The sequence below is a fragment of the Lepisma saccharinum genome, chromosome 25, assembly GCF_977018435.1.
Source record: "Lepisma saccharinum chromosome 25, izLepSacc3.1, whole genome shotgun sequence".
In the NCBI taxonomy this organism is placed as follows: Eukaryota; Metazoa; Arthropoda; class Insecta; order Zygentoma; family Lepismatidae; genus Lepisma; species Lepisma saccharinum.
The window spans coordinates 6,727,232-6,751,352 of NC_139253.1; the positions used below are offsets into that span (position 1 = coordinate 6,727,232).

The 24,121-nt window shown below is 37.1% G+C and overlaps 1 protein-coding gene across 3 annotated transcripts in view; it reads right to left on the reverse strand.

Annotated features, from left to right (window-relative positions):
* Hacl (2-hydroxyacyl-CoA lyase) overlaps positions 1 to 24,121 on the reverse strand; it is a 59,746-nt gene that overhangs the window by 900 nt on the left and 34,725 nt on the right. For all 3 annotated transcript variants that reach the window (XM_083111394.1, XM_083111396.1, XM_083111395.1), the window contains 9 exons: positions 23,859 to 24,040; positions 16,987 to 17,163; positions 12,948 to 13,189; positions 11,328 to 11,513; positions 10,145 to 10,220; positions 5,728 to 5,817; positions 3,042 to 3,189; positions 2,090 to 2,197; positions 1,076 to 1,199 (listed from right to left, as the gene is read on the reverse strand). In XM_083111394.1, the coding sequence (XP_082967520.1) occupies positions 1,076 to 1,199; positions 2,090 to 2,197; positions 3,042 to 3,189; positions 5,728 to 5,817; positions 10,145 to 10,220; positions 11,328 to 11,513; positions 12,948 to 13,189; positions 16,987 to 17,163; positions 23,859 to 24,040 (1,333 nt within the window). The remainder of the gene's footprint in view (positions 1 to 1,075; positions 1,200 to 2,089; positions 2,198 to 3,041; positions 3,190 to 5,727; positions 5,818 to 10,144; positions 10,221 to 11,327; positions 11,514 to 12,947; positions 13,190 to 16,986; positions 17,164 to 23,858; positions 24,041 to 24,121) is intronic.

Genomic DNA, 24,121 nt, shown 5'->3' on the forward strand with positions numbered 1-24,121 from the left:
TCAAGGCAATGGTTAATAAGAGAATATTTGCTTGGCAATGTATATTGAATGAATATTTTGTCGTGTATTGTTGCTAACTGGATATTAGTTGTAATGTAAATGCTTTCTTGCCATGACTGACAACTTTGCTGCTAAAAAGATATCAGCATGCAATTGTTGTTCATAACTCTATTCGGTTATTATGGAAATGTAGCTACAAGGACATTTGATTACCATGGCAATGTTACTATGTTATATGTATGGACATCCGCAGGAAATTTTCCAGGGAAGTGCAAGAAAGGTATTTTTTTCAGGGGGGTCAAAGGAGTCATATTTTTCACCATAATAGTGATGCCCCCTCAAAAAACACTTTCAGTCCGAAATTATCATGTTCCTTCAACAAATTTATAATAATTAACATAAATTACTGTGAACCAAATAAAATTATGTGTGAAATATATAATGTTTAGGTGGGCATTCATTTCCCAGGGGAGGGGGGGCTTGCCCCCACTTCCAGACGTCCATGTTTATATGTAAAGTTTATAATTTGTATGACAATAATAGGTTGCCATGCTAATAGCTAATTAAGGGATTGTCTTTTTATGGTAATAATTATTACAGGATATTTTCACACTAACAATGGTTGCTAAATAATATTTGGTTACAAGCTGAACTTGATTCTTATAAGTTTGCAACAGTGAAGATTTAGTTGTCATAGTGACAACTAAACAGAATCTGTGCTCATATTCAGCATTTCTTCATGAATACCAAGTCTTCCTTGTAGCAACCTTGGCACAATAATGAAGTACAGGTAAGTTCTAGACATTTTTGTGTAACCAAATATTCTTTAGCAACAATTGCCATTATGAAAATAGCCTTTTGTAACATCCCATTAAGAAACTTTTATCCTGTATGTAGAGAGAGCCAAGAGACAATGTTTTTCTTCTGAAACAACTACAGTACATATGAAATTTTAATTTCAATCTTGACAAGCAAAAATCATTGTAGCTAAATCTTATTTGTAATTTGAATTGCAGTGTTGTGCACGCACCATTTCTTATTTTTATGTTAACTAAAGAAGTTGACTTATTCTTACCTTCAGAGCTTCTTGAACAGCATTTTGTAGCTCTGCAACGGTGGTACAGAAGTAGCCCTTCCTATTAGCTAGCCCCATGATGTTTTCATAATGGGTATTCACTGTGAGTGATGTAGGTGGGCTCCTAATAAAACAATGTTTCATAATTATATGTATAGGAGTGATACTTTCTAACATCTAAAATTTGCACATTCCTGTTCATTTAATTAAAGGTTCAAACTTAATGACTTAACTGACAAAAATACTAAAAATGAACTAGTAATTACACACCAATGGATGATATTCAACTTCACATCATCTTTGGGAAGAAATGCCCATGACATCTGGCATACAGATTCACAAGTGTTAATGAAAGCATTTTGAGAAGTCCTTTTACAGCAAGAAATTTGCAATATTTTATGTGCACACTTTCCTCATATGGTCATGATAATCATGCCTTGAATCACTTTGATCATATGCACAATGCTTACCCAGCATGTTTACAACACAGAATCAAATCTGTTTGTCAGAAATATTGAATGGGGTGGAACTTGTTTGCTGAATATCATCCATTTAAATTAACATTTTATAAGTGAAACTGCGATTTCATGAAAAATATAATATGTGGCATCCAGCATTCTGGTAGTCAGTCACTGCACACTATTTTATTGAACATGAATCCACATTTTTACGAAGACATTCTGTAATAAAAGTAACTAAGATTAATGCAATATAAATAAAGGTGATGCGATAGCATAACATGTTGATTTACATAGTAGGAAACAAAGAAAACGGTCCTAAAAATGTTTTACAGTGTTGAAATTTTTCAGCAATTGCAAAAGACAATATTAAATGGATGCCTTCATAACACACACCTTCATATAATTCTGGTTTAACATGAAGGAAACTTTTTTAGAATGGAGCCTCAAAGTATTTATATCTTGCACAAAGAACATTAACTTTAAAGGTTGTTTCGAAAGGGCAACTTAAATGTCTTGACCAAGTATTGATTACAATAAAATAAATTTTACTTACGTTAAAGGCACGTCCTCTGCTTCTTGAACATATTTCCAAGTTTCTTCATTCAAGCCAGTGTAGATACCATTATTATTAACAATAACAATGATAATAGGCAGTTTGTACCTGAAACAATTACGGATACAATAAGCATTAACTAAAATTTTAGGAAAAAGCAGTGAAAATATGTATATACAGTGAAACCCCAATTTTACGTTCCTCGGTTTTAAATTTTCCTGCAATATACATTCAATCTGCATGGTCCAAATATAGCATAATGCTATAAAATTTCCAGGATTTTATATTTTCCTGCATTTTAAGTTCTTTCAATTTGGTTCCCTGAAAAACCTAAAATCGAGGTTTCACTGTATGTTCAGTTTAGGGATGAAACCAATTAATTGGTCGATGGTGATTTGTAGCGTGGCCAAGAGGGTTGGTTAGTGGAGTAAAAGCCCATTCCCCTTTGTGTCAGCCCTCAAAAAATGCCAAATGCAGGAATAGGTGGCAAAATACTGGAGCAAGTACTAGAAAGACATTATCCTCCCCTTAAAAAAATCCTAGGCATGATAATGATGGTGATAATTGGCAGATAATTCCATATCAATCTAACAATCTACTAGTTACATCTACTGATAATACACAGTCTCCCCAATATTGTAGTAACTAACTCTACTGCCTTGCAATCAAGGATTTGATTCTCGGCAAAGGAACATTGCAGAAATTACCAAGAACATACGATCTATGGTAGTTCCTACCCATTAAAAGACTACAAATTTATGATTATGAATATTTAATCTGTGCTGATTTTCATGCTCACGTACAAAATCTACACAGAAATACTGTTTATATTACCTGCACCAGTAATCCTTGCTTAGGTCCTGCAATTTTAAATAGACACCTAGCATAAATATAAATTCCATTCCTGCTTATTAAAATAGATTTGATGTTTAAAAATGAGAAAAAAAAATACCTGAACATGGTCTCAATTTCCATGCCTGAGAATCCAAAAGCAGAATCTCCTTCAACACAAATCACTCTCTTGTCTGGCGAGTTTTCCTTGCACCAGAGTGCAGCAGCGATGGCAAATCCCATTCCCACACCCATCGTGCCGAATGTGCCTGGAATGTAGAGAAAAAAAAATGGATAAAAGGGAGAATTATCAATTACTAGAAGATGTGTATTTTGCAGGGACATGCTGATGCAGATTTATCAATACTGGAAAGTACTAAGCAGCATAAGGCATGCAAATTACAAATTGCTTTTCAACATTGAGGTATTACTATCAATAAGCATCAGTGTTACAAGCACAGCCCTAATGTGTTGCATTTTACAGAAAGAACTGTACGAGAACTGTGCGTGAAATGCAAAATAAAATGAACTGAACTATGAAATTTATACTACGTCGATTAACTGTCTATCTACATTTTCACAAGTTTGGATATCCTATGAATTACATAAAATATTGAACTTAAGTTAATTTTGCTGCAAAATGTATGATGAAAAATATTGTTAAAAATATCCTGTAGATCAACACAAAGAAGTTCTAAGATATCTAACTGCGAGGGTTGCTGCATAAGTCATGCCAACTATTTTTATCCTTGAGGATGCAGGACCGTAACAAAAATTTGAAATATACAAATGGAACTGAACAATGTATGGACAATGCAGGTCATGTGTACCAGGGCATGGTAGCGAAGAGCCAAAAAAAATCATTTAAAAAAGGTAATCGTTCTACATGCATGTAGTAGTCACAAGACTACATTGGCAGTGCAAAAACAAAAAGTCATAATAACTACAAATATGAGTATGATTGTGACGTTCCAAAGAGTGAGTCACCTGTAGTAGCTAGCATAATTTCGTCACCAGATGGCAATGGAAAGTATGGTTATCACACGGAGGGCACGAGAACATCAGTGGTGAGTCAACCTTTGTGAAGGATAGTAGTTATTCTTTGTGAACAGAGAGAGAGAGAGAATGCTCTTACGTGAAAATAGCCATTCTCCGTGGACAAACTGCCTGAGAATGCCACAGGGAGTTAGTGGAAGCCATTAGGGACAAGCCTCCTGATCTTCTGGAATATGCCATCATTCACCATGACAACTCAATACCACATAAAGCAGCATGTGTACAGGAGTTACTCGACCGGCAGAGAATGAGAGGTACTAGAGCACACACACATGAACTCACCAGATGCGTCCCCGTGTGATTTCGACCTTATACGCAAAGTACAGAAACAATTGTGTGGGAGACTCAGACTCAAGAGGACATTGCCATCGCCATGAAACATGAGATGTCCTGACTCACACCTGATGAAGTGAAAGTTTTCGATGCCTCTCACATCATTGGCATTCCATGCAATGTCCTCTGCAGTGACATCGACACTTGTGGTAGCAATCTTTCAACCCCATCCCCAATTAAGGCCTAGTATTCCTTAAAAAAAAAAAAAAGAACATCAAAGGTGGGAAAAGATTGCAAATTGAGGAATGACTAAGAAAAATACATGCAACTCCCCCCCCCCTTTTTGAAAATAAAAAATATTTGATTTGACTAAGCCAGAAATCCCAGGTTCGAATCCCAGCCTGGCTATGGTTGTTCTTTGTGTGTGTCCCTTCATCAATTATATTGTATCATCTTCGAGATTAGCCAAAAGTGGAAGAAAAGCGAAGTAAAAGAAACTAAATCAAACAATCAGTCAATGATTTGATTTTTGTTACTTAGAGTCACTTTTTGCCACATTTGGTTAATCGTGAAGATGATATGATAAAATTGATGAAAGGACACACACAAAGAACACCCATTCCCAGATCGGGGTCCGAACCTGTGCTGTCGTAGCACACTGTGATAACCACTTTCCCAAGGAAGTCTGCCGACAACAAAGATGACAGAAAAGCACCAACCGTCGCATACACTACTAAGATGAGAGTGAGCAAATATTTGTTATTTAATCATTATATCTTCCATATTTGAAAAAAATTAAAGAAAGCAAACATTTCCAAGTATTTTTTTCTGCACATAATACATTCCCATTTCATAAACAATAAAACTATATTTTTACATCCCACATTATACACACACATATTATACGTGTATAAAGTTGTGGTGTAAATACAGAGAATGTAAGTACTGCAGAAATTTCTCCCCTGAATTCTTCAAAGAATTTATAAAGGCATCGAGGGGAAACCAATACCCTATCTGTTCCTATAGCAGATAGACCGGTGTACCATACACCACGACCTTTCAACCATTGCAGCAAAGGGGGGGGGGGGGAGGGAGGTAGAGGCAGAAATATTTTCTTTTCCTTCTGGAAGCCTTTTCTACCTGAAACTGGTGAGGCGGAGGAAAACCCATCCAGCCTTTCCCGCAGATCTCACCGAGGGACGAGAAAAGTGAAAAAAGAAGTGTTGTATGTGAACTGTAGCTTCAACAAGACAATAAATATTGTGATTTAAAAATAATTAGAGATGCGAGATTGATTGATCTATCTCTGCTAAACTAGCTACTCCTCAGTGCACGTCACTGGTCCTCTGCCATTTGTGTGTTTCGAATTTTCATGCTGCCCCTGCATTGTCAAGAAAAACTTCCAACATGGTATGTGGACAGAAATGAAGAAATTAATTGTTACTTCCACAACAGAATTCACTTATTCCAAGTCTTACCAGCATCCAGCCTATGTCGAGGCAAACTGTTTAGAAGCATTGTACGTCCAATATCCATTGTATTTGCTCCTTCACTGACAATGATACTATCTGGGGAACAAGAAATCACATAAAAAGTTAAAAAGTTTATACACAAAATATTTATTTATATAAACTTTACTTTATGAAAGTAATGGCTAACATGTACAAAAAGAATACAAATTAATTCTTAAAAATTACAATCTTATGTACATAACCTAAATACTAATTTAAGAATTTCTAATTCAGAAAAAAGTTGGAAAAGATTTTGTTAGAACTATATTAATTCAATGTAGAAAAAAGTAGTAATTTTCTTAATCGTACTGCATTAATAAAAAAAGAAGGAGCAGATTTCAAACTGTTATTTCCAACAAACTGTACATGACAGGTATATAATGCACACATCATTGGATAGAGGAAGGTTCCAAATTTGAAACTTGATTGTGATGAGGTGGCTGTTTGTTCAATCTATGGCAGAATTCATGTTGCACTTGCACAATGGATTCACACTTCACAAATTCTAGCACACAAATGAATTTTCCTGTGGCATCATCATTTACTGTCTGACCAGCGATCCGAGAGCTCTCGAGTTTTCTGCGCATGCCCGAAGTAGAAGAGTCCAGTCATAAATTGGGGGAGTTTCTGGAACCGCTTCTCTGAAACGCGAGCAGCGCGAGTGTCACGTGGGGAAAGAGAGCAATGTTGCCAACCGGAGAATATTGACACAATATATTGGAAGTGCTCTGGCCGTGGAGAGGCGTCTTTGCAAAAGCTGAAGTCTTGAATGTAGCGCCAGTTCGGCATCTTTGACCCAACCCCAGAGGAAGGCAACTGGACCCGTATCTGGTTTCGAGCCACCACTATGGGCGCCCGGAAGGTGGGCGGGCAAGGGGGGGAAATGAAAGTCAACCAAAAATTATTTATTTCGCACATATAGTTTCATTTTAGCCACAACAATATTTGTTAATTATTGCATGATCACCATAAATTCAAATTTAAGCAATGTGTTTTTAGGGAACAGCACTATTTTTGGAGAAAATGTGCCTTGTTTGCCCCCATGGAAAATAATACCTTCCTTGCCCTTCCCTGGAAAAAATCCTGCAGACGTCCATGGCCACCACCTGTTTTTCCGTAAAGCGCTGTTGTCACTTTTGCCTGCAGTGTTTAGACATCCATTCATTCATTTTACTCCCATGGTTTTCGTTACTTATGTTCTGGTGGATAAGCATCCTCGCAGATTGGTAACACTGTTCAACGTGCAACCGCGAGCGGCACTCTCCCGCCTGCCTTCCTACCGCCAACTTCCCCTTTTTCTTGGCACTTTGCCAACTGGAGCTCTGGGATCGCTGGTCAAACAGTACCCGCAACAAGGGGAAAAAACATCATTGTTAGTGCACGAATGAAACCAATTGTCGTACAACAAAACTTGGAATGTTAATCTATCCAATGACGTGTGGATTATGTTTCTGTTGGGTATTCTTTGTTGGAAATAACATTTTGAAATCTCCTCATCCTCCTCTTTGACTAATCCTGTATAATTTCTGTCATTACACGCAATTTATCAACATGTGTATTTTGGAAAAGCACTGCAAAATAGCGATATTACTGTGCCATGGCCAAAAACCATGAATGATCATGATAATGTAAATTTAAGTCACAAAGTAATGTTCCCTAATAAAATATCTAATGTTCTATTCCAGATATTGAGCTGCTTCTTGGCTGAGATAAAGTTCAGGCCTTGACTGGTAGAAGGCAGCTGTTAACTATTGTCAGTTCCACACAAATCCTAAAAAATACATGTTTAAAATTACTACACTGGTGGAGCGGACACACGTAGAGGTGCTCGATCTGAAATTTGATTCCTATTAAAGGTTATCAAATCCAGGATCCCCTTATTACAAGGCGACAACATTAGCACTATGCCATCTGGGAGGCTCTTTAAGAACTGGAGGTGTCCCTTTGGCCACATAAGCTGAATAACAGATTGAACCTATTCTACCAGTGCATTTTGAATATGCATTTTTCTTCACATGCAAGTGATATTGGAAACCACTGTCATCCAGTGGCGTACGCAAGGGGGGGGGTTACGGGGTTTAACCCTCCCCCCTTGAGCTTTTAAAATGTCATGAAAAATGCTGTAGAAAAAATTAAAAATGACCAATTTATCAAAGTCAAGTAGTCATTACTACTACTACTACTACTACTACTACTACTAATAATAATAATAATAATTTGAATTATTATTCCCATGCAGCACAGAGAAAAGCACAGCGTTCCAAACACAAGCGTCTTTCAGAGTGAATGCCTTGAAAATAAACAGAAATCTTAAAAATAAAATGGCAACTATGATTTAAAAGAGAAAAAAAATGTTTTGTATCTCAGCTGCAACAATGTTCGATGAACATGTATTTTTGTATTGTTTTGTGTGAACAAGGAGCATTAACTAAATAAAGTTCTTGGTTCGTTGTAAGCGGCTAATATAGCTATAGACAAAGGCTAGGTGGACAAGAATACACTGTATTCTTCCCAGTGTTTACCGTGGCACGTTTGAATTTCTGAATTCAATTTACAACAATCTTAACTATTGTAAAATGTTTTGTTGGTAAGAACAGCGAGACAATCTAGATGTGAATTATCGAGGACATTTATGCGGGGACAAAGCTGGAACAATTACAACCAGTTCCAGGAATCGATCATGGATCTTCTGCGTGATTGTCAGACGCCCTACCGACCAGACTACCGCAGCTCCTGGGATGAGTACGATACTTTGATTATTTCAATTTATTTTACTTGTTTTTATGGATTTTTTTTTCACACTTAAAATGTCTCCCCTCGTTGACTAGACAATTATTTCGTAACAAAGAAACAAAAAAAAATGCTCCTAGATCTCTAGAATTTGTTAAAAATCAAATGACTAGAAACTAATTTCGGTCTATTGCTTTAATAAATACTATATTTATGTAGATCTCTACTACTTAATAGTAGTAAATCAACTAATTAGTTAATTATAAGTACTATTATTAATTAATTATGAGCATTATTATTTAATTAAAGTATAATAAAACAATGGTAATGTGAATTTGGAGAAAGTTTTAGAAATAACCCCCCCCCCCCTTCCTTGATGAAATCCTGCGTATGCTACTGCTGTCATCTACCAGTCACGATGTGAACTTTACTGTGAAGAAGAACCTCATAGTAACATGATTGATTTTTGCTTCCATGCCAGAAAAAAACACTAAAGATGCTGACCAAAGTGGTCTCAATTGTATAATAAAACACTACACATGTAACATTTCACCCCTATATACGAGGGTTAAGTCATAAGTCCTTGCAACTATTTTTTTTCTCCCAAACAGGGAACAACACAAAAAATTTAAGATATACATTTGAAAGTGTATGGAATGTACCTTTGAATAAAGCCAGCAGATAAGTCTGGATGCTGGAGACTCTCGTAGGGAAGAGGCAGAACACAGGACATTGGACAACAGTGTTGTATTATGGCATGAACAACAAGTACACAGGACTACACTGTTTAACAACCTTCAAAGTATTCACCCAGGTTATCCACTTGTGTTTTATTAAGGCATGGCACCTGTCCTCATGTAAACAGTTCAATTACCATTACATCTTTGTCCTTCGACACAGGATGCCCACTGCGAGAGACAGATCGGCAGTTGACACTCTGGCCCGTTTGAAGGCCTCCACCCACCTCGCCACTGTTTCATAGGGCATGGCATGCACAGCCAGTGCTTCCCGTAGCTCTGTATAGCATTCCCATGCATTTCTGCCATGGAGAACTGCTATTTTAACGTACGAACATTGCTCCTGCTTCATGACCCCCATTTTCGAACGCTGTCACTCACCGACTGAACTTGTGTGCATGCTTACTACACCACCGTTGTTGACATACACCATCTGGTGGCTTCTTACGAAAGTACATTCCATACACTTTCAAACGTATATCTTAAATTTTTCGTGTTATGCCCTGTTCACGAAAAAAGAAAATAGTTGCCATGACTTATGACTTAACCCACGTATATCAGGATCTTCTTCAGACTAAGAACCGAACTAAAAATTTTATGTAACAAACATTGACTTGGTCAGCATTTTTAGTGTTTTGGAACCTCAATTTTATGTTTCTCAGGGAACCACAATTAAAAACTTAAAATGCAGGAAAATGAAAAACCTGCGAAAATTGTATAACATCTTGCTCTATTGGGACCTGAGGTTCCATGTGGGGAAAATATAACATCGGGTTCCACTGTATCTGGAATAGAACATTAGACATTAATTGGGAAACCTTACTTTCAGATTTTCCCTTGTACTCACAATTTTGTATTTCCATGTACATCATACAAACAACTCTTTTTACTAGAGCAATTATGAAGCAAGAACTTACCTTTTGGAATTATTTGTTGCAAGTGATGGAAGACTGTATAATAGTTCAATGGTGGTTCTGTATTTTCAGCAAATTTCTGAAAATAAAATGTACAATATACAGAAATGGAAGGTATGCAAAGGATTAAAAATCACAAGACTAAACATAGTAACAAAAAGAATTATATCATTACTGGAACTTTCAGGAAAGTAAACCCAGAATATTGCACATCGTACAGGAAATGTACTATCTAATATTCACATCAAATAAATGTATACTATGTGATTAACTAAAATTTAAATATTGAGCAACAGATTAGAAAGTACTGTAACGAATAAAGTAAAGTAAAGTGCTCCCCTGTGCTTTGCACCATGCCATGAAGGCATATAGGGGGTGTGGGGTTAGGGCCCCACACTTTCTTGATCCCTACGAGCTGGGGTGATGTGATCAGCACCATGCCCCTGGCCACCTTTACCCCCCCAGTTTCCTCCAGGTACCCACTTTATACGATGCTGGGTGGGTGCCAGAGCCGCATGAACAGGTTGAAAAAGTCCCGGTTCTCCGCCACCGGGGATTGGCAGACTGGGGACTGGTCTCTCGCATGGTAGTCAGATGCTCTAAGGACTGAGCTACCAGTACGGAATGCCAAAATGATTTAAGAAACAGCACAAATAAATTAACTACCCACACTAAAATGTATGTGTAGCTTGAAAAAGTTCTGGGAAACCAGAACGAAACGACGCAGATAAAATCAAATAAAAACCACTAGAAATAACTGTTAGATTATTTTGCATGTACAGAAAGTGATTATGCGAACCTTCAAGAACACTAAAATCTTGCAATTAATTTATTTATACCATCTTAAGACACTGTACTCACACACTAGTCTTCAGATGAACCATGTAAAAGTACCAATACATTTTATGCTACTGAAATTAAAAAGCAGGAAATATGGCCTTCAACAATTTCCTCAACCTATTTTAATGTATTTAACCGATTTCCATGGTAACATTTAAGAGATTTCAATACATTATTATTCAATAGAAATGCATTGTTGAGCAAAACATCAGTAGGCCATAAATATCTTGTTTGTGTATTTTAAATGTCAGAGATTTTGCACAGATTCAAAAGCAATTATTTCATAGATTTTATTAAGAGAGGATAATGGGTATGAAAATATTTGATTCCTGTCTTCAATACTTACAGTAACAACATTCTTGTTGGCATCACATTTCTCTCGTAACGTGTTCCACCATGGATTGCTGAAGGGGAACTGCCAGTTACTTGCTGACAACTTATTTGCTAATTGTTCAGCAACAATTTTAATATTTCCTTGTACAGCTACTGCAGATTGAACACTATTGTGAAGTTCCTCCATGCAAATATCTACCTGCGAGAGAAGAGGGAGTTTTACTAATATGTTTCTGGTACCTTCGTTTTTACTCATAAGCAAGACATTAAAGCCTGATTTATACTGAACAAAACAAGATATTATTCACAACTTTAAAAGTTTGGCTGGTTTTGGAAAATAAACTCTAAATGATACTTTCTGATACTAGTAATGGCTGAAGCCTGATAAGCCCTAGTTACGTTTTGTTACCACAAGATTTATTTAAATATATTTTTATGTTCAATTCTAAGTTTCCTTTTCCACTGTTTGCAAATTAATATTTATCCAACCCACGACTCTCTCATATTGCACTCTAACCCTAATGTACTCCCAATATATAGATGAGATGTTTTGTTCTCTTTGACCTCTAGAAGGGAAAAAACATAAATGAATAGAGAAATGTAATTGAAAAATTCAGTCTTGGCCAGTACTCGAACGAAGGTCACTGGCACACCATGCCACTGATTTACCAACCAAGCTTCAGCGCCAGCCCTGGTTTTGCAGGATTTCTCACTTCCACTTTGCTAACAACCTTCACATAACCTGTGAAAATCACACTTACCACAGTCATGCTTAAAAATGCAAGTGTGTATCATGGCAACCATCGCAACAATCAATTATGATATGCTACAATGTCCAATGATCATAGCTTCAGCTGTGTTCGGATGCAGATTGGCAGGATTTTCTTTTAAAAACCATGATCACCGCATTCCAGTTATTCTTTACCTTATGTTCTGTAAGGTATATGTAATATATAGACGTATTCTCTGAATCTCATCTTTACATGGATGTACAATGCACATCACAATTTTATTTTATAAGTGCTGTAGAAATTTTAAAAGTTACCTCTTACAATGGAAAATCGAATGCTATGAGATACGGAAACACCACGTGACAACTTTGTTTGGACTCAATCTTGCTCAGTTGTCTACTGTGCACGTGTGTTCCATTAATCTTGAGTATTGTACGTATCCAATCGAGAGCATCATTTATGTTAGCCCTGTATATACACAGAAATCAGCTTGAAGTATCATTCAACTCTTCAGTGTGGTAACTCAAAAACAACTGAAATTACAAATGACCACCAATTTTCTTCTGACCTTACACCACTGCAAAGTTAGTCTGTCAACAAGTATAACAAAACATCTGACATATACACCAGTATCAGTACAATTACATTCCCTAAAAGCATGTACGATTCAAAAGAATGTAATAGGATGAAAACAGAATGTAAAAAGAAAGAAAATTGGGATAGAGAAATTGATTGCCAATACATATTTATGTTCTCTACTGTACAACAAATATCAGCTAATAATACCTTGAATTAACATAACAGAACTATAATTTGACACAAATGCAAAAATTCTTGGACCAAAAACTGAATAAGGCACAACTAAAAATTTATATGATTTACTTTTGAAACAGAATCCATACCTGTATAACCTTAACATTAGGATTAAACCTTGGAGGTCGGCCAAAATGAAGAATCCAGTTAAGCCGTGCCCCAAGCAGCAATATCACATCAGCTTCCTGGAGAGCCTTGGTTCGAGCCGGAGCAACGCAATGTTGGTCAACATCTGACACAACACCTTTCCCCATTGGGGTTGGTAAGAACGGGAGATGGGTTGAATTAACCAAATGCCTCACAGCATCTTCCGCTTTTGCATATCCTGCCCCTATGAGATAAAAGATAACTTACATGTTGAAATATGGATTGCTAAACACAAAATAGACAGACTGGACAACTATGAGCATGTACCAATTAACAATGGGACTAATTTTATTCTTTTTAAATGTGTGCATACTGTGTAATAGGTGTACAGCCTCAATTGACGTCATGAGTGCTACTTTTCTGGAACTATTCAGTTGGTGAGAGACAACCATTCTTTTCGGGAAAGATTCTACCCAGCTTGGACTTCAAGCTACCGCAGCATATGAAAGTCAGATTTCCTTCCATAAAATTTGAAGAGGTACGTGAAAACAGCTTTCTGGACACAGTTTTCAGTCAGACAGTGAGCTGAACAACTCCTTTAGCAATTGCTTTGAAAAGTGAATTTGAATGTTGGAATCAATGTACCACTTCAGGAGAGTATTTTGAAAGTATGTAATTGAAATTCAATAAGGAGAGCCAACAGTCTTGAAATAATACAATTAGTCCTGTTATCTTTTGATACATCCTTATGTACGAGACACAAAACATACAGAAAAAACAAGCACGGAGTGAATTTTTGCCAATTTGCCTTATTTTAATCCGTTCTGTTAAAAAAACATAGGCTTTAATGTTTTAAGTTTATTTCATGTTGTTTACGACCTCAGAACTTATTTTTTGTGCCTATAAAGGCCTATTTTGAGTGCCGAAGCTTGATGCACGTGCATTTAGTGCTCCGAAATTTAAACTGTTTTAGGGTTGTTTCTGTGCTATTGTGTTTGTGTTATTTGTGACGGGGATTTGTAGTATTGCGAGACATGAAATGCTGGATAACTGCAAGTGTGTGTGGAGGACTGGTCGTTTAGTTACAGGCAATTTTCTTTCTCGGCCTTGGGTTCGGATCGGAGCCTCGTGTGGACAGTTTCTGGAAGCTGCAACAACAACGCTTCCCGCCAGCCACGTGTTTTGGCCCAGCACGGCCTCTTCGTAGCTGTGTTCACCCTTCTGCTAGCAGGCAACATTCACGTCAACCCCGGTCCGCAGGTGGCTTCCCGTGATGAGTCTGGTTTGAAAATATACTATCAAAATGTGCAAAGCCTAACTAAAAAGCTATCAACTCTACAAATGTTCTGTAGCGAGTTTAACGAGTATGATGTGATTGGTTTCAGTGAAGTGTGGTTCAGTGAAATGATCAGCGATAATGATACCTGATGGAATTTCAGGTATTCCGTAACGATAGAGGTTCACGTGGAGGCGGAGTTATGTTACTCGTAAACAACAAGTGGCCCTGCATCAGACGACTGGATCTCGAAACATCATGCGAGTTAATTTGGACTCAGGTAAATATAGGCACAAATAAACTTTTAATCGGTTGTTTTTATAGACCCCCTAAATCTGGGACTGCAACCTTGTCAACATTATTGGACTCTGTGCTAAATGCTATGAAGGAAACTGACATTATTCTTATGGGTTATTTTAATCTTCATATAAAATGGTCATCATCGAACTCTGGCCTCTGCACAGACAATGATGACAGGTGGTTTTTCGACCATTACATTAAGGCGATCGGACTTCAACAATTTGTAGATTTCCCCACAAGATGCACAGAACTTTCGTATTTTCATAGTAACTTTACAAAGAATGCTGCTACCACACTACCGGAAGTCAGGTCCATTATTCCTTACACACTCTTTCAAATCTCAACTAATTGCAATGAAGTCCAAGAATTATTAAAATCTGTTTCAAGTTCCAAAGCTACCACTCCTAATGATATTCCTACGATATTTCTGAAACATTTAGCCCATATTCTATCCAAACCAATAAGCACAATCTTAATAAATGCTTCTCCGAAGGTGTGTTTCCTCGTACATGGAAGCAAGCAAATATAGTCCCTATCCTCAAACACTGAAACAAAACTCATGTTACTTCCTATCGCTTGATTTCCTTACTTCCTGCACTTGCACTGCTAGCTGAAAAAATAATTTCTAATCGTATCCTTGCACATGTTTCTCCGTTCCTCTCTCCCACTCAACACGGATTTCTCTCTCATGCTTCATGTGACACAAACCTTGCTTGCTTGCTTATCAAAGCGGTCAATTGTCTGAATGCCAAGCAGGACATGGATGTCGTATGCTTCGACTTTTCCAAAGCCTTTGATTATCTCTCACATGCAACTCATCCATAAATTATGAAATAAGATTCAATATTCATGGAGCTCTTCTTAAACTACTTTCATCTTACTTGCACAATAGAAAGCAAAAGGTTATCATATCTGGTTGGTTGCTCTTCGTCGTGGATTCCTGTAGTTTCCGGTGTGCCCCAAGGAAGTTCTCTGGGGCCCCTGTGTTTCTCTCTCTTCATGGATGACATTCACGAATATATTTCTTCCGAATGTTCAGAATTATTGTATGCTGATGACTGCAAATTATTTCGAAACATTACCTCACTTCAGGACACATGCTATATCCAAGACAATCTCAAAAACATTGAAAGCTAGTGTCAAGACTGGAATCTGAAATTAAATCTGGAAAAATCTGTTGTGGTGTCATTTTTGATAGCAAACTCACTTTCAACCATCACATAGACTACATAACTTCGAAAGCGATGAAAACACTTGGACTAATTTACAGATTTACAGACATAACACACGTTTCTGCCCTCAAAACCTACTTTACAATGTGTGTTGTTCCTATTCTTGAATATGGCTCCTGTATTTGGTCAATGGCATGAGAAAGCAATTTAAAGAAAACAAACAAAGTAGTAAGTTTCTTCGTCAGAATAGTCAAACACAGATGCCCAGCCCTTGCAAATTTCTCCAAACAAGAAATTTTATCCACTCTACAAATTCATGACCTTTCTCTTCGCCATCAACTCTCAGATTTAACACAACTCTTTAGAATCATTAATGGGCAACTTTTCACAAGCGAACTCTTGCCACTTGTTAATATCAGAATCCCACGTCCCAACAGTAAATGCAACAACTTCTTTTACATTAAATCTTCAAGGCTATCTTTAGAACAAAGATCACTTCTCTACAGGCTACAAACCATTTACAACTCACTAAGAGAAGTTCGTGCTTCCATTTATCAAAGTAGACTTACAGAACGGCATGAATAAAGCAGCTGAAGTTTAAATATTATTTTTTCCCTAGTTGTTTTTATTCTTGTACGTATATGTATGTGTGTGTGTGTGTGTGTCTCCATCTTATTAATTGTTTATTTCTTTCCGGTTGATATCCTGATGTAAAATGGATTTTTCTGTATTCAGGACTTTTCAAATAAATAAATAAAAATAAATAAATAAACAGTGACTTTGTTTTGGTATTTTTGTTCAGTCAGTTTCTTTTGCAAATGTCATCTGAAAAATGTCATCTAACCACCATTCATCATCGTCATTGCAGTTAGCCAAAAGTCAGGAGAAAACTTACACAGAAATAAGAAAAATATGATAAAATGCAAAACATTCAAATGAAAAAGTGCAATTAAGAACATGAATAGCAAGCTCATGTTCAATGCCTATTTTGGTGCCTTTGAGCCTATTTACCTGCTAATGTTACAAACTTTTAGTGCCTAGAAATCCACACCCTAAATATAAGTTACTGAAAATCAGGGACATGCAGCGAAATTTGGGGTTACGCAAGCAACTGAATATGATTTCACTTCAAATACTATATGCATGTGCACGACCCGTGATGTGCAAAGGTACATATATAAAATTTAATTTACAATAACTTGCTATAGAATGTTCCTAATGTAAACAACGATAAATTTGAAGTTTGACTGGAGTATTCTTAGAACTATGTTATCTTCAGCTTATATAATTTACCTTTTCCAACAATGACCAGTGGTTTCTTGGCATGTCGTAAAAGCTCCGCTGCTTTGTCCACTGCAGCTGGGTCAGGCCAACTCATTGGAGGTTCAGGGCATTTGGGAGTTGAAAATACTTTTGCAGAATCTGCTTTTTGCTGTAATATATTGGCTGCAAAATCCAGATAGCAGGCACCTAAAAGGGAAAAGAAACAACAAAATATTAAATTCATAGCACAAACATGATTGAATTGTCTTCTTACATAATTATATACATAAAACATCAAAATACTGAACAAGGCAAAGTTTATAGTATAAAAAATATATATTTTACATTGTTCTGAGACATGTTTTTGTGCACCTGCTTTTTTCATCTACCTGCCTGATCTCTACGATTTGGGTGCAGTTTTGTAAGTATGATTGAAACAATCATTTGCTTTGCCTCCTATTCCATACTGATTTAGCTTCTTTAGTAGCTGACTATAAGGCACTAAGTCAAAGGCTTTTGTCAAATCAAAAACAGCCATATACATTGGTCCCTATTGTATAACAGATTCCTCAAGTATTCTAGGTATTCAAATACAGCTGATACCGTTGATTTCCCTCTACAAAATCCATCTTGAGAAGTGTTGATGATATTGTTTTTGTTCAGAAATAGTGTGACTTGATTATACATGACAATATCAAGAATTTGATGGAAAATTACAGACCAGTTTCATTACTCTCACCATTCTTATATATGGGTTTTATCTTCGGCTTCTTTCATTGTTGTTGAGAGTGACAGATTTGCTATGTGGCAGAGTGGTTGGGCAATGTGAGAGTTGCTCTGTTTGATAATTGTGGAAGGTATTTCATCTACACTGCAGGACCATTTACTTTTCATTTTATTGATGATAACTTTTATTTCATTGGTAGTGACTGGATGCACAAACATTGTTTGGTGACAAGAATTTACATCTGCTTCATATACCTTGCTTTTATTGTTTTGGGAAGTTGTTGTGCAATTCCCACATAGTATTTATTAAACATTGTTGCTACTTTTAAAGGATTCTTTACAGTTTCACTGTTTTGAATTAGGGTGATGTTTTCCCTTTACTATGTTCCACATTGTTTCACAAGTTCTATTTGAGTATTTGGAAGTAATTTAGAAAACTGGAAACTGTTGTGGGAGTAAGTGTCAAGATTGGACAAGCTAATTAGCACAGTTAAAAGTTTCACTAAGTAGTATTTACTGGAGAAATTGATTTGAAAAGTAGCTTACGTAAGTGTCTGCACCTTGCATTGAGCAGCACTCTTGGTGTCCGGTTGTCTCAGACCTGGAGTTTTAACAGATTTCATGCGAGATTTGAAGATGGTTTTGTGCTTGCGACCAGATTTGTTGCATGATCAGATGTTGGAAGCATTTAGGGATGTTACTTTAATGCTAAGAGCACTAAACATGACCCACCTAACCTAACAAAAACCAATTAAGGTTGTTTTATTAATGTTAAGATACCTAACCTAACACCAAAGGCATTTAGAAATGTAATATTTCTTCACAACCCATGCATGTGAAGATGAAAGCAGCAGCCTGTACCCAAGACAAGAGTGAAACTGCTTGCAAACAAAAAAATATATACGAGTGTATGGAAGGTAAATATCATTGTCAATACAAGACACAGTAAGTTATCACTACATCTAAAGCCTAATCTTCAAAGCAGCTTGTGTAAAACAAATTACTTAAGTTATAACTATTGATTGAGTTGTTCTTTCTTTTAAGTCCACTTTATGCACGGAAGGTTAATAGGAACTGGACCTAGTTTAAAGTGGGATCCGAACCACCATGTGCCTCCACCGAGTACCACTGTGCCATCGGGAGGCCCTGAAATTATGACTATTGATATCTATTGTAATTGTTATTATCAACAGGCAGAAGCATGTTCTAGTTCTTCAGATGTACTTTATTGGAACTCATTCTACAATTAGATGATTTTCCTTTAAATTTTCCTTTTTACAAATTCCCAACTTCCAGATTTTCAAGGTATGTGGTCATTCTTGAACATGCTGATTATGTGGCTTATGCCACAGCTGACACATGACAGTGCAGACTTTATCTATCAGCTCGATGACGGAGCCCCTTAATGTAAGAGAGTTCCTTAACGAGAGGGTCACATCACATCAATGGATTGAGCGTGCATCTAACAATTACCATATTGATGTGTGCAGAGTAACGAAGGGTGCTCAGCATTCGTGATAACCATTGGCACTTAAACTTGGGAGAGAGATATTACATATTTGTGAAATTGCATCTTATTTTGACTATTTATGAATAAAATATAAGTTGAAATTGTTCAGAAATACGGTGTATATAAGTTGTAGTCCAGTGATATTATACCACATCAATCTACTAGATTCTTTACTTCGAAGAGTTACATATGAGATAATAGAATTTAGTATTCAAGAATTACATTTGTATAGTGATAATTATTTCTTATGTATACCTAATGAAAAGTAAGCAAAAACGTAGCTTCAATTTCTTTTTTATACGTATCAGCATTTGATATACATATTTTCACAAATTTTGTAATTTTAGGCTTAGGGTTAATTTCAAACTTATTTAATACTTTAAAAAAATGCACAACAAATATCCAAAATGCACCCAAGTCACCTCATGGCTTTTCATGTGATAAGATTTTTTCAGATTTGTTCTGTTTTGGAAATATTAGCTTATTTCAATGATGGAGATTCACTGAAACTATAAACTAGTGCCTTAGCAGAGCACCACCTACGTTCAAAATCCCCCATGCATTTATGCAAGGTGGAAATTTATTTTCAGTTTAAAAATTATTAGCCTCTTACGAAGGTACAGCATCTGGTGATAACATCTGATAGTCAAAATACTGTGTCTAAATAAAATATGTGCCAGAAACTCAAAATAAAACTGCAAGTGTTTATACATTTCTATTATTGATTATATATCATGTTGGCATAGTCTACATGGGATGAATTACACAAAAACATGTGTTGTGGAGAGTGTACACAGTGTGTCTACTAAGTTTTAGGACTGGAATGAAAAACATACTTACAGAAAAGCAATCAAAACTTTTATTGTATATTCTTCAGTATACATCCCTCCTAAGTGGACACACGTGTCTGCACTGTCGAACATTCTCTGGATGCCATGGTAGAAGTCACCTTCGAGAATCTAGTGTAAAACAGACGTCATGCCCTTCTGAATGTCACAAACAGAGTCGAAAAAATAACCTTTCAAATGGGATTTTAATTTCGGGAACAAAAAATAGTCCGCAGGTGCTAAGAAGTTCGGCGAATAAGGGGGGTGGTCCAACACAGTCACATTTTTTTGGCCAAAAACTGCCTGACAGTAACGGCGTTGTGTGCGGGGACAGGCTGCAACACTTTGGCCTTTCTGCTCGTCAGTCGGGGAATGTGGAACGAATTGCGAACAAATCTTCCTTTTTTGTAAATCTTGCACAACAATCTTCCTTGCCATGTCCTTGCTGATATTTAATTCGTCCGCTATCATTCTGAGCGACAGATGGCGGTTCTCAAGAAGCAATTGTCAAACTGCATCGATGTTCTGTTCATTTTGACTCTCAACTGGACAGCCACTCCTTGGATTGTCTGCAATGTCATCTCGTCCGTCAGAAAAGAGTCCATACCATCGGAAAACATTCAACCGGGATAATGCTTGATCCCCGTAAGCTGCATTTATCATCTCAAGAGTTTCTGTCGCCGTTCCTCCTCACTCGCATTCACAACGGGCAACTTTGACACAACTCTATTCAATCGCACATGGCACTATCACACTTGCGTACACCAAACACTGCCTGCAATGACTCTACACTTATTGCTAATTGCTTCCGTACTTGACCGGTAGATGGCTCGCCTGATAGTTGCACAGCACCAACTGTCTTAAAACTTAGTAGACGCACTCTGTATGTGTGGTAATTATCAAGACCAAGATTTGAAATGCAAACTTGACATTCCGTTACTTTTCTCTATGTTAAATACTTGTCTTCAGCAGAATGCCCACTTTAGATGGAAGCATTCCTTTAACATTTTTGTTAGCATAAATGCTACATAAAACTTCCAAAATAATCTTATAGCATTTTTTTATAGCAGACAATACTTCACACGAAACATTTCATGTAACTTTCCAGTTAACAAATGTGATGTGAAACTAGCAGACAACATTACATAATACACTATGTGGAAGAAAGTCATTGGACACCACATGTCAGCCGATACCATCAGTTTTCTTGCAATCAATAGGTCAGTCTGCCTTTGGCAGCGATAACAGCAGCCACTCGTCGTGGTAAACTGGCCACAAGGTTGTGTAGTACACCAAGTGGGATATTCCACCATTCCTCCTGCAGTACAGTCACCAACCCTGGAACTGTAGAAGGCCGAGGTAATCGCGACCTCAATCGGTGCTCCAGTTCGTCTCATAGATGTTCGATAGGGTTGAGGTCAGGGCTCTGAGCAGGCCAATCTAGTCGGGTGACATTATTTTCTGCATACCACTCCATGGTAGCCCTGGAAACATGACAAGTCGCATTATCGTCCTGGAACACACATGCTTCGTTTCCATAGAAACGCCACAACATGGGGAACATGGAGTTGTCGAGAATATCTCGGTAGGATGCAGACGTCATGTGGCCACACACAGGTACCAGTGGACACATGCCAGCTGAAACAAACCCAGAACATGATGCTGCCACCACCATATTTCACTGTGGGCACTACACACTCGGGTAACATGTTCTCCAGGTAATCGCCATATCCACACTCTCCCATCTGATCGAAACAGTGTGAAGCATTCATCGCTCCATAGGACCTTCCGCCATTGCTCCACCATCCAGTTTCTCCGCTCCTTACACCAGCGTAGTCTCTGCCTTTTATTGTTTTTTCGTTATCAGGGGTTTGTGGGCAGCGGCTCGACCATGATAACCGAGCGCATGGGCCTCCTTGCGAAGTGTCTTAGTCGAAACAGTCAAATTGGTCACACTTTGACACTCTTCTGCAATTGAATGCATCGGACGGGTCCTGTTTTTCCAAATATCCCTCTTCAGCACTTCGTCCAATTTCGTGGGTCTTCCACTTCGAGGTGCATTGCTGCAGTGTCCCTTTTCCTTCCACTTCTTGATGACAAAGGCTACAGTTTATTTAGGGAAGTGTCAAGCATCAGCTATGCTACGTATACTCATGCCTCCTATGATCCCTCTTTCAAACATGCTGAGCTCTTTCCTGTCCGTCATTTTATCAGCCAATGATCTGAGAAGCCTCCTGCTGCCGTATACCCCGTCTGTACTCTCTTTTCCGTGAGGAGTTCGTTTCAGAGTTGAAACCGGGGTGTCCAATGACTTTCTTCCACATAGTGTATATACAGCACGATAGGCATCCAATTTACGTGAGTTTAATAAATTTAAAGAGGAAGATGAAATGGTTATTTAATTAGAGATATCGTGTAAACAAACTGAATCTCTTATTTTCCTGTAGTTTACGGTTATTACAAGCATAAGAAAACAGTTTTTCTTTGTGATGTTTCAGGAGAACTCACACTCCCTTCATCAGACATTTATTTTCATTTTGAAAATGCTTATATACACAAGGAAGATTTTGTGATTTCAATAGAAAAAGCACTGAATTTCTTAGATGATGAGGAGGAAAAGAGAAAATTACGAAGTCTCACACATGATGCTCTTGATGAACGGTTAAGTTTTGAATACAACAGAAGAAATAACAGAGGTCCAAAATACACAGAACGGGAGAAAGAGCATATAAGATTGGGGGGAAAAGTTCATAGTTTCAAGATCTGGTTGAAAGAAAATGACATTTTCTTAATAAAATCAGACAAGGAAAATAAACCTGTCCTTATCCGAATTAAGGACTATAAAGAAAAAATGGAAGAATGTTTCAAAGTAAACAATTTCACAGAAAGCTCTTGAAACTTCTATAACTAAAATAATAAATGAGGTAAAGAAAGTAATTGAAAGCAGTATCACGATACCAAGAGAAATGAAGAAAAAACTCATTGTCAAAAATTCAACCCTGCCGATTGCCTTCGGACTACCAAAAACTCACAAACCGGGAACTCCAATATGACCCATCATTGCAACTTTCACACATCCTGCATACAAACTATCCAAATATTTAGTTGAAAGACTTGCTATAATTAAACAACAAACACCATTCAGTGTTAAAAATGCATATGAAGTGAAACAGAAACTAAAAAATCTTGTTTGGAATAAAAAATAAAAAAAACTGTTTTCTTATGCTTGTAATAACCGTAAACTACAGGAAAATAATTCTACAATGCAAGCAATGCGTACATACAAGAAAAACTGAATCTCACTTATGTATCAAGATATTTCTGTCTACGTGACAGTGCATGGGGTTTACAATTCAAACAACTAGTGCATTCTTCCAAACGTGTACTATATTCACTTTAAAGTATTTAAGCAGCACCATTGATTTGTGCCTAAAACAGTTTAGTAGGAAAAGTTTTCCTCTTGATTGATTAGTAATCTGCTTTTAAAAATGTGAAGTGAAACATTGTTTACATCGTACTATGCCACCATTACTTTTGCCCATGTGACGTATCACTTCATTCTGATTGGTTATGCTATGCAAGATGGTAAGAAAATTAGGAACAATTCTATCTGTGGAATATGCCACGGCATCAAAAAAAAATCTCCACTTTACACTGTAGAATTACAATTGCAGCAGAAACGTTGAGAAAAATGCCAAGGAAATATGTTTTAGTTAATTTGTGTAATAAATGACAAAATAATCAGGTAAAAATTCCAAATGCATTAAAATTGTGTATCAACTAAATCATGCACCAATATTGACAGAATGTACAATACTATTCAAACGTGTTACCCTTACCAGGTCTGCCATATTTAGCATATCGCACTGCCTTTTCAACATGCTGTGGTATAACCAAAGGATTAGCTGGTCTAGCAGTGTACTTTGAATACAGCCGACATGCTTCAACTTGGGGGAATTCCTGAAATCCTCCAATGCCTTCGTGGTCTTCAGGACAGGAGCCACCAATTACAATCAAAGGCCTTGAAAGAAAGCGAGAAAGGTTATGTTTTATTCTACCGTAGTTAACATGTTTTTTAATTCATGTTAGAGGGAATAAAAAC